At 43.0% G+C, this 11770-nt stretch overlaps 1 protein-coding gene across 1 annotated transcript in view; it reads left to right on the forward strand.

Moving 5' to 3' along the window:
- The window catches only part of KIF26B (kinesin family member 26B), a gene marked incomplete at its 5' end in the record, with an annotated part of 168232 nt that extends 156988 nt beyond the window's left edge, over nt 1-11244 (forward strand). Inside the window, 3 exons of the mRNA XM_010150171.1 lie at nt 7380-7582; nt 8958-9108; nt 10644-11244. Of these exons, the coding sequence (XP_010148473.1) occupies nt 7380-7582; nt 8958-9108; nt 10644-10792 (503 nt within the window). The remainder of the gene's footprint in view (nt 1-7379; nt 7583-8957; nt 9109-10643) is intronic.
- Nucleotides 11245-11770: the final 526 nt, after the last annotated feature.

Here is an 11770-nt window from a genome sequence, read left to right on the forward strand (position 1 = left end):
GCAGTAAAGTTTCATGACTCCTTGCAGCTCTTTCTCAGTAAGATTCACCACTAAAGCAGAGAAAATTGCTACATGATTTTAAACACTTTAATAAAAAGACAGACTGTTAAGACATAATAATAATTAGTTACAATTAGAGTCAGTTTTTCTCTCTTACTCATATGCTCTGGTGATGGGATAGAGATGTAGAGGTTCCTGGAAAGTCCTGAAAACTCTGTATTTGAACATATTCACTCTCTGAAAGCACTTAGCTCTGCCTACAAAAGCAGAAGAAAAAGCCAGAGGCTGAATCCATGGGCTGTAAATTATGAAAGTCCATCTCCAACCAATATTGTAAAGCATCACATTTTGAAACGTGTACAAAATGATAATGATGAAACAATACACCCACAAAAAGAGCCTGAGCTTTTCCTGTTGAATCCAAGTGAAAAGGAATTTGGTTCATGTTCAGACTGCCTCAGGCACAGTGTGGGGAGATGAAAATTGTCCTTTCTGTGACAAAGCCGTAGGGCATCTCCAGCGTTTCCACTTTAACTTGCTTACAAGTGATGGTAGCTAATTGAGATCTTGCATTATGCCTTTACCATGACAAAGGATGTTTAGAATTATACAGGAAAAAACTGTTTGTATGCAGGTGACTACTTTATGCATGTGACTAGTGGCTAGACAGCCCTGGGGGGAGTAAAAGGAGAGGAAGTGCAGGCTTTAGCTCCAATTTTTTCTTCTTCTTTTTTTTTTTTGTTCATTAAAACAACAGCATTGATTTTCCCAGGTCAAAGCCAGGCCATTTCATGCAGCAAATCTGTGTTGAAAGGGATCAGAGTAATCATTTTTTACACGCTTGACTATTGCATGCCAGCACTGAGCTTTCAGCCACATGAACATAGGAATGATTTAATAGAGGAAATGGCAGCAGGGTATTGTGCATGGTGAAGGCTCCATGTAACATGCATGACTGAGTCGCACACCATTAGGCTGGGTGTAAATAAAACCGGCTCCTGACACTGCCACAGAATTAGCACACTGGAATGCCTCCACCAGTGTCCTGTCGGGAGCTAATGCTCTGGCTGAGGGAGCCCCTTCCACCTCCAGGCTCTGCCTTTGCTGCCCAAGCAACTGGCACAGCTGTTTAGTTCAGTACTGTAGTAAAAATCACCAGCTCCTTACATAATGCCACAATGCTGACAAACACCTGTTAAACCAAAATCCAGCCCAAAGTGAGATAAATATTTAGAAGAGACTCTGATAATTTTTGCTAGGGATTGCGGGTGCTGAGAACTCACACACCACACACACACACCCCCATTTCTGTGATGTGCATCTTCCCTGGGAGCATCTCCCAGATTACTTGCCAACCTGCCACACTACGAGGGGGCTGCTTCCTGATCTGGTTTCAGCAGTGCTCATTCACCAGCTCTAAACTGCCCTGAAAAGCTCCTTTTAAAGGGAGTCAGTACTTCATGAAGCAAAATTAAGAAATTAACTGGGTGGATAGAAAAACATTAGGAGTAGGCTGTACCTTATACCAGTACAGGACCAATATATCTAGTATAGATACGGATGGAAGATTATAAACAACAGTTGCTTTATTCCAGTGTATAGCAAGCAGTGGTGTCTAGCCTCAAGTGTCCTAGTACTTATTGATTCACAACAGCAGGATTGTATATGAATCAACGCAGAGAACAGCCTGAATTATTTTACAGTGAGGTGGACATAGAAGATTTCCTTCTGAATGATGGATGCCGTCAGTGTCTCCTATTCCAGGTGTTCAGATGCAACATGGTCCTTCCTATGCAATCTGAGTTGTCACTATGAACAAATGCTGTTTAGATTTTCTTGCAATAAATGCCTGAATTCTTTGGTGTTCTTAGTACTGACCTCAAGATGGATACCCTAAATACTTGTGGTAATGTCTCTGCACCATCAGAGGGCCTTCCATTTGAAAGCACTGACAGTATCTTCAGTAATTGGGATGGGAACTGTGCAGACTGAAAATCCGAGGAGTGAGTAGCTATGTGCTCTGCACTGGGAAAAGTGCACTATAAGATAAACAGGAGAAAGGAGGTCAGGAGTAGGGAGGAGTTGTTTCAGTCATGGACAATTGCCCATGAGGGCAGATCGCATTAGGAAATGGGAATGAGAGGAGAAGTCAGCATTGCATTTTCACCTCAAACAAAGCAGTAGCCCCCATTGTCAGACAGTGAGGAGCAGCAGGAGAAATAGGACAGATAATCTTTGCTAGTAAGCAGTTTTATGCTACATTGGAGTTTGATGCTATTGCTACTGCAAGCACAAATTTCTTGGAAACACAGAGGGAAGGGTGGGAGTGTAGGGGTACTGCTCTACTTAGCCAGGATTAGTTTTTGTAATTGCCTTGAGTTTGGATGGACTGCCTAGTGAGAAACAACAAAATGCAGAACAAGAGGTTCTGTACAAAAAGGCAGTTTTACCTCCTGTAACATTGAGGGAGTGCAGTGGGTAATAGCTGTGGCTCCACATCCTGCCTTTAGGCACACACTATAAACTTTAGAAATTATGATATATCAAGTTACAGTTTCATTTTCTGTTTGAAACACCTTGAAATTTCTAGGAGAGCAGTGGTTTTGCATCCCATTCAGATGTATCCTGCTTTGAAGAGAGATGCATCAGGCTTCTTTTCATGAAGATTTTGAATTTATACTTTCTGCCTTTACCATTTTCAAAGAGAAGGTGCTCAGTCTGGAATGTGTGCTTGGAAAGCAATCTAAAGGGAACACTCCAAAATATACAGTACTTAAGCAAAAATGGACCTCTTAAGAGTTTCTTCCCTGGTCAACACATGCTTTTATAAGCACATATCCTTGTGTAGTTGGGCAATTTCGCTGAGGTCAGTGAGTCTTCTTATCCTTAAAGTTTTCTTTACAAACCTAGCTGGCTTGGTGTGCGTTTCTAATGCCTTAAGGCTTCTCTGGCCTTATCTTTGCTGAAGTATGTCGTAGCTTCAGTGCCACTCTTCAGTCAGATCTGCTTTCACGTTGCACACCTTCACTGCTGTGTTACTCCCTTTATCTTAATTTTAACCTGGCCAAACCTTAACCTAGATAGAGCAACACCTGTTGTGAAAGCAAACTTTGTATTCTGTGCATTTTCAGGGCTATGTCACAGACTGATTATTCACACCCAAGCTAGGCTCAAGAGGGGTTATTCTGAGTGTGGATAAATTCAAACTAAGTGAAAAACATAGCCTCCAACACATTTATCGAATGACACGTTGCTCTACACGCTGTATGAAAGTGTCATCATTCTGTCCTGGGTTCAGCTTACAGGATTTGGGATCGAGTTTTCAGTGTTTTGTTGTTTTGTTTTTTTTTTTTTTTAAACGGGGGAATGCATCCTGTTTAGGTGGTGAGGGGGTCAGTCAGTTTGCTGAGGTGTTGGGCAGGGTGCACTCTCCCCAGTCCCAGCTGGTGCGGCAGAGGTGGGAGGGACCTGCTGAGAGCTGCTCCAGCTGAGCTCCTGAGCCGATGGCTGCCTTCCTAAGATGCGTACAGGGCAGTAGAGGACCAATGTGCTGTAACTCCTACAAAGCATTTTATTTACTATACAGTCAAAATTTATGAGATCCTAACCCCATCAAGTGCTCCCAATAAATTCTGGGACTTCAAATGGGCATTTTCTATGTAAATAGAAAACTGTATTAACTTTAACAATGTAATTGTCGTGTCTGCATGTGGATACGGATGAGCAAGCTGTCAGCTGCTTCCTGACATTCACCCTGAAGCTTTGCTTTGGCTTTATCTTCTTACTGATCCCATTGAAGGTGAAATCAGAAAAAAACAGAGGCTGAATGGAGAGGTCAGTGGCAGGAGTCTCTTGTCAAAAGACTCCGTTATTTTCTGTACCTGGGCTAATAAACAGCCTATTAATCAGTGCATGTTTAGGAAAAGCTAGATTCGGTTTTGCCTTACTGCAAAGATGCAGGAGATCTTTCATTTAATTTCATTTCTCCCCAAAGCCCTCTAAACCTCAGATAAATCCACCCCAGCCAGCATTCAAGGCTCCGATAAGAACACATCCCTCTTCCTTTTGGGGCTCTGCCTCGCATGCGGGCGCACCCGCTGCGGTGTGGCAGGGAGGCCCACGCAGCAGCCCCTGCATCCCAAAGGAGCCCCTGCCCGGATGGCAGCGAGTCTGCCCACCTCAGGCGGCTGTGCCTTGCCACATTGCCCTGGTGTGCCGAGAGCCAGCAGCCTCGCTTTTTTGTGATAACCCATGTCTGGCTAGGAAAACATAATGAGCTCATGTTAGCATGTCTCCTGCCGCTATGGTAGTCTCCACTGCCCCTTCTCTGAGGGGTAAGCACTATCAGCTGGACCCTCAGGTTGGAGCCCTCCTTCTAGGCCACAGGCTTCTGTTACTCATTGAGCCCAATGGATATGAATGGGAACTAAATGCAAAAACGTTTCACCATCATCCCTGTAATTCATACCCTGAAGACATCTGGTTTGCTTTCCTCCAAATAAGAGCCTGATGCTGTTGTCGTGGCAAGGTGAATCGGAGTGACTTCCTGCGTTCCCAGAGTGTCTCAGACCTGGGCTTTGGCTGTGGCTGGAGAGGCAGTTCTTCCAGTGGGGATGGTTTAAAGGTGCCCCATTACACAATAAGGTTGTATTAACAGCCACAGTGGGGAAAAAAGGAAGAAAATCAAACATCACAGAAAAAGGCACTGCCTTAGTTACAGTTCAGCCGTGCATGGGAGAGCCAGACAGAAGGAATTTCCAGTCTGCTCGGCTGCTTCCTTGACATACTAGAGCTAGTCTGTGGGCATGGCATGAAAGGAGATGTGAGCATTAATGCAGAGCACAAAGTGAAAAGAATTAGCAGCATTTGGCTGCATTACACAAGAGGTCAGATCTGACGCTTGCAAGTGTTGCTGGCTCTAAAAATTGATGAACAGCAAAGATAGGAAAAAGATTACTTTTACTCTCAGATAAAATTTGAAAGACTGCTCCTGTGAGAAACCATGGCCAAAAGGCTAAAATGTATTTTTAAAAGTATTTAATGACTAGATCCTTTTGGTCTTGAGTGACACTAGGGATGTACTCAGTGCCCTACACATCTAGGCAGGTGGAGGGCTCATTTCCCAGGACAGGCTGAGCCCATTGCAGGATCTCTCACTACATTTAAGAATGTTTAATAGTCCGCCAACCTGTTCTCATCTCCCTTTAGGTATGCAGCTGCTCTCACCATTTGGTTGCCTTTCTCTGTCATCGCTGACAAGAGTCACCCTTAGCATTGCAGTTTGTTGGGGTCTTCCCAAACTGTGCCTCTCTCATTGTTGTCACTTTTTAGCTATGGTGATGGGTCTGACTTTGGTTTTCCTTTTATCAAGATCTGATTCTTCTCTTGATCAGGCAGTTTAATCTGGAGATTAACTGAAATGCATTCAAGGTAATTGAATGCTGACATCGACTTCCAGTGACTGGTACCACAGACCTAAAATAACTCCTACTTGCTGGAATTTGTAAGGCTTGATTTGTTCTGTCATGGGCTTTTTTGCCAGGCTGCAGTTTGACTAGTAAATACAACTATGATAAGAGTCACAGGACAGGCAGTGCAGATCTCAGGCCATTTGGTATACAGGGGCCTTGTAGAGGTCCCTTGGTTGTGTTCTCCTTTTCTTGCATAGAATTATCTCAGGTGAATTAAAATAAAAGCTCTGTAGACAGGATTTCCAGATATACAGCAAGATAGACCATTCTTACCCATTTTAGAGCTAGCATTTACAGGTTAATTACTGGTTACTAACTACTGGTTTATAGCACGGACTGCTGCTCTCAGAAATGAATGGGATAAGGTGTGATAGCTCGCAAAGTCAGCAGAGAAACAGAATGAATGAATGTAGACAACGTTTTGTTACTTGCAAATCCAAAATCTAGGCAATCAATGGATATTTTTGGCTTTGGGGGGTGTGTGGGTGTGGTGTGGTGTTGTGCTGGCTTCCATTGAAGCACCAAGTTGGCAGGCATGTTGAAGCTATTTACATTCAAGTTTTAATAAATGTAGTGCTGGGGTTTCCTCTAAATGATTTTATCTTGTTTTTAAAATAAAATCTGCATGATCATTCTGCATCCCTTCCCTGCTGGCATCAGTTTTATTCTTGCAGCCAACAGAGTGAGTTAATAGTTTCATTCAATCTCGCAGGATCTGACTCTTGTTGTTGGTTTCTCCCATCCCTTCTATTCCTGTTGTCTCTGAGCACAGACCCTGCAGGAATTGTCAGCTACAAAACTTTTTTTAAAAAAAACAGCCATTGCTCTCTGATTGTATTAAACCAAGCAAGGAAATGTAGCCGGTTATTTTTCTTTTGTGTGTGTGTCTGTTCTTTCCTCCAACAAGAAAAATGCTCACACTTCGTGCTGCCATCAGGCCACTGACGTACTTTTCCCCCCTTGCTTTACCTTAGGCCCTGACTTGGCAGCTCACGTGGCACATGCTTTCCGCATAGCGTAGGCTCTATCAGCCACAGTACATTTCAGCCGGTGCAGTGCTCCCACCCACTGTGCTGGCGTTCTGAGGCAGGGTGGGTGTGCATGAGCACTGGTATTGAAGCAGACGCAGTGACTAACCCTTCTACTAGCCTGTCGTTCTTGCTGCTTTCTTGCCCGTCACCAGCCCTGCAGTTATTGCGTAAGTGGGAAATGGTTTAGGATGGTCTACTGAAGAGAAACAAGGCTAATGCGACTCTGGTGGCAACCTCCAAGCTCAGGTGTACTAACTGCAGTCATTTTGTCCTCCCTAGTGTTTTTACTGCTCTAGCCTGCCTATGGTGGTGTTATGCAAAGGTGTTCTGATGATATATTGGCATTCAACTCCAGCATAGTGAAAGAACTGGAGTATCAAAGTGCTTTTTGTGCTATGATTAAAAAAAACCCCAATACCACACCCACCCTGGAGATGGTCTATACAGAGACTGTCTAATGCTTGTCCTTGGGCTGTAAGAGTCAGTACCAACAAAGATATAGGAAAGCAAAGCCAGGCCAGTTCCAACCTGCTGCTCTGCGCCATTGGTGTACCTGTACACACTGATACCTGAGCAAAGGTTCTGAAGCAGGTGCGAACTCTGGAGACTTTAGGGTACAGCCCTAAAGCCCCTGAGGATCAAATCCTGGAGTCTGGCACCAAAGAACACGTGAGGATCTGACTCGTGGTGACTGGGTACAGCACATTGCAGTTACAGCTCACTCCAACATCCACAGCCTCCCTGGATTTTCGCTCCATTTTCTTCTGTGTGTAGGAAGGCTGAATATATATAGTTTATAGTCTTCTCTGCAGATGGAGCAGGAAGGAGAGGCAATAACACATGTGCTAACATGAAATGGCACTTTCCACATTTGCAGGTTCACAGAGACGAAGGCTTATCCCAGCTTTATCACTTGATACCTCTTCCCCAGCAAGGAAGCCTGCCAACAGCCCCGGGGTCCGCTGGGTGGATGGGCCCCTGCGAAGTGGGCAGAGGGGGCTGGGGGAGCCCTTTGAGATCAAAGTCTATGAGATAGATGATGTGGAGAGGCTCCAGCGGCGACGAGGTGGGGACAGCAAGGTGAGTGCATTCCATGTATTCTGCCTTCCTCCTCCTGGAGGGTGTAAGACGGAGAATTCTGATTATGCAGTTGGAAATGTGTAGTATTGTATATGGTGAATTCAACAGGCAGCAAAACCTATTATCTCATTTCAGAGCATTTATGACTCAAGTTATGCCTTCTTCCGTAGGAGCTATCAGACATCGGTGCCTTGCATTTTTTCCCTTGATTATAGTCTTGGTGGTTCTTGTGCTCCAGCATCTGGTCACATCTGTCTTTCAAGGCAGCAATGGTGCCTCAAGAGCTTTGATGATATTGTTTTCAGGATAGCTGATGTCTTCACTCTAAGAAAGTTGTTCCTGCCAACCTCAGGCCTCTAAATTTACAGGAAAATCAGGGAATTGTAAAGGTCAGCTCTTGAGAGGTATGATTGGGAAGAGTATCTGAAGTTGGTGGGATAGCATCAATTTTAGAGATATGGTGGATATAGAATTGATTATTATTTTAAGGCACTTTTTCTTCCTAGCCCTGTCACTTGACTAGGCTGTTTGTGCTGTTGTTCTCTGATATGATTTTGTATGGAGAAAACCATCATTTGTTGGGGTGGTGTTTCCACTGCGCTTCACCCACACAGCAGATTTGTTTACAGAGCAGAAGGCAGAATAGTGTTGAGACCTTCACACAGGCTTAGAGAAGATGGTTCTGGTATTGGGAATGCTCCCACAATAGCGAGGGTAGCACAGCCCTCACCGTGGGCTCACTTGCTGCACATCTGGATGTCTGCCACACCTCAGAAGTCATTCTAGTCCAGGCTGGGTGTCTCCAGACAGCACTGCACCCTGTGCTGTTGCTGTGCCCTGTATCTTTACAGAAGATGTATCTTCTTTATTAATGATTGCAATTTTCTAGGGCTTCTCATAACATATTCCATTTGTTTAAGTATGTTTAAAATTTGATATTGCTACCAGTTCTCTTATATTATGACTACTGCATTTCCTATGCGCCGAGCACATATTTAGGATTTTAATACAGCAAGCAATAGATTTCCTTCTCCCAAGACCTTATATTTTCTTAGCCAAACTTCTGGTGACAAAACCCAGAAATGTTTTGCTACAGTTAATGTGATTTCAAGATGCTGCCTGTTATTAATTATTATGGTTTATTATTAACTATCATTGAAAAATCTCCAAAGCTTACTGATGGAAAACATCAAAACCAAACAGAAGCTATAAAAAAGCCCCAGATGATGGATGATTTCATGTAGTAATTCATATGCTTCCAGAGTAAAACTCATTGTTGGTATTACTGATTGGAAGATCATTTGACTGAATGGGTCAGGGTATTTCTTCACCTCTTCCCCTACTCCTTTCCTGTTCCTTTTTCCCTGGTTGACAGGAGGTGATATGTTTCAATGCCAAGCTGAAAATCCTGGAGCATCGCCAGCAGAGAATTGCTGAGGTCAAGGCCAAGTACGAGTGGTTAATGAGAGAGCTGGAGGTGACCAAACAGTACCTGATGCTGGATCCCAATAAATGGCTCAGTGAATGTAAGGATGTCATTTTATTGCCTGGACTCATAGCTGTCCTTTGGTTTATTTAATGTGGGGGGGGACGATGGAGGGGAGCAGAAATGTTTGCTCAGAATGAGATGTGAACCACTGTGTTTGTAAACTAAAATGAACAGACACATGGCCTAAGGGCAAGTTTCAGATTGACTGTATTTCTAGAACTAGTTGCTATAATTCTTATTAAATGTTGACAGTAGAACCGAACAATCCTTTTTGCCTGAGAGCTGAATGTTTAAATGGTTCAGCATTGTAGTGGTGAATAATGCCATTGGTAGATTAACGTTCACACGTTTCAGTCCACAGCTTCTGAAAATGAGATATTTTTTTTTGGCCTCAGATCACTCAGACATATGAGCAATATTATAAATCTACTCTTCTACCACAAAAATAACACCGTGGAGCAAATTTGTCCCTTGGCACCATTAGGCTTACATGAAAAATGAATTTGGCCCATTTTTTATAACTATAGATGTGTAGAGTTCAGAGAGCTTAAAGGGCATTCACATTCAAATGAAGAAGGACCTCAGCACCTCAAAGGAAAAAAGATAAAGAGTACTGCAGTAATTGTACAACAATTTTAGTTTTAGCAAGCAGACGAGTTCGTATCAAAGAGTTCTAGGAAAAAAACTGTATTTTCAATTTATTTAGGGTAAGTGAAAGGGGTAAAAGGAGGTCGGTTGGTATATTTTCTTAAAGCATCCTAACTCTTCCTTTGACAGCTGCCACAAGTTACCACGAGATCGGTACATCCTGCAAAACAACCACAGTATAAGTTTCACTGTTAAGGAAGAGAGGTAAAAAGGACAGATTTAAAGGGGGCAGAGAATTGCCATACGTTGCCATCCACTTACTGTAGGATGCCTTTGCTTCTGGTTCCAATGTGGTAAATGCAGAAAGCCTCAAGGACAGCACAGACCTCAGGGACCAGATAAGATGGGAAGTGCTGGCTCAGACACCATATCTAACACTCAGCTTCCCTGGGAGCTGCTGCCATCTGGTCTCTGGCAGCATACGGGCACCTGTGTTGGGGTGAAAGATGTGTATGCCTTCCCCTGACACTCTCGAGAGGTCTAGTGGGAATCACATGGAACAGGGAGAGGTGCGAGAAGCAAGGAGGTTGGTTTCTAACTCAGTTCTGAATTCAGCAAAAGACTTGTCCTCCCAGGGCAGCACACCTATTTAATTCCCTTTCCAGCCAGCAGAATGTCAGTACGTGCTTAGCATTCAACATTGGCTTAAGGGTGTTGGAGTGTGGCAAAAGGCATCTGCCGTTTGGAGAGGATGGCAGAGCATATTGCTCAAGAAAGCATCCAATGAAATCTTAACAGTATTTTTCACTATGAGCAAGATGCTGTGCCATTTTAATAGCCATTAAACAGAAAAGGCAACTTTTAATGACAATGGAAAGCCAGAGATAATGTGTACAGTACTCACGGGTTTGAAGACTTGTCTCTCTCACCAACCAGCACTAGGTTTTGTCTGCTCTTCCTAGCTGTGTGTTTTCTTTCCCACAGTTGATCTGGAGCAGGTATTTGAGCTGGATTCTTTGGAATACCTGGAGGCCCTGGAATGTGTGACTGAACGTTTGGAAAACCGTGTCAACTTCTGCAAGGCCCATCTCATGATGATCACCTGTTTTGACATCACTTCTAGACGCCGATAAAGTATGAACCTCGAAAATTTCCATGCACATCTCTGCCATCCTCCTTTTGCCTTCTGAATAGCATCCCAAAGAACAGAATGAGGATGAAGGTTGGAGTCAAGTCTCAACTGTGTGTATGAGAGAGATGCTATACTATACAGAAGAGTAGTATTAAAAAAAAAAAAAAAGAACAAAACCAGGACAAGCAAGAAAAATGGAGTTATAAGGTTGTTGATTCTCTTAGCCTAAAAGAGCACTTTGAGGAACCTTTAAGGACATGTCTGTAAATAAGTACTGCTGGCAGAAGACACTTCTTTCCCTGCTTTAGCTGAGGGAGGAGGAAAGGTGGTTGTAGGACTTCCATTGAGAGGTTCATTAAAAGAAAACCTATCCAGAAAAACTGTTTAAGTGCCTTGCAAATCTTTATTATCCAAACATTTATGTTCATACTTTATTGTGTACAGATGGTGCTAGTCAAGAAAAGAAAAAGGAAAAAAACAAACACATTTTTGAAATGTATTTACAGCTTGTTTTTCTCTTGGTGTTTTCTCCTATTTCAGACTTGCTGTTTCTAAGTAACTTGTGTTTGTAGAGATACTTCCTAATCAGTACAACATATGAATAAATGTTAACTGTCTTTTCTTGTTACCAGAGTAAGGCCACTCAAAGAGAAATTCAACTTTTCCAGATGACACAAAAAATATTTCTAGCAGTAAGGATTTCTTATATGTTCTTCTGTACTGTATTATATGCTGGAGGACACAGTAATTTTCTCAGTCTGTAAGGTCTGCAGTTTATGAGGGAGGAGAGGTGACATTGCTGTGAGAGAATTTTTTTTTCCATTTGATCCAACACCCATAACTTGTTTTCTTTTTCATGTATTTTTAGCTTCATATTGGTTAGAGTTATGGATGAGGAGGCACTTTTATCCTAACTCCTTTTTCTGGTGCTAATAACTTGCTGGGAAATTACTCTTTAGGCTGAGGGCTCCCATGCTTA

This window comes from Eurypyga helias, unplaced genomic scaffold (assembly GCF_000690775.1).
Source record: "Eurypyga helias isolate BGI_N326 unplaced genomic scaffold, ASM69077v1 scaffold13204, whole genome shotgun sequence".
In the NCBI taxonomy this organism is placed as follows: domain Eukaryota; kingdom Metazoa; phylum Chordata; class Aves; order Eurypygiformes; family Eurypygidae; genus Eurypyga; species Eurypyga helias.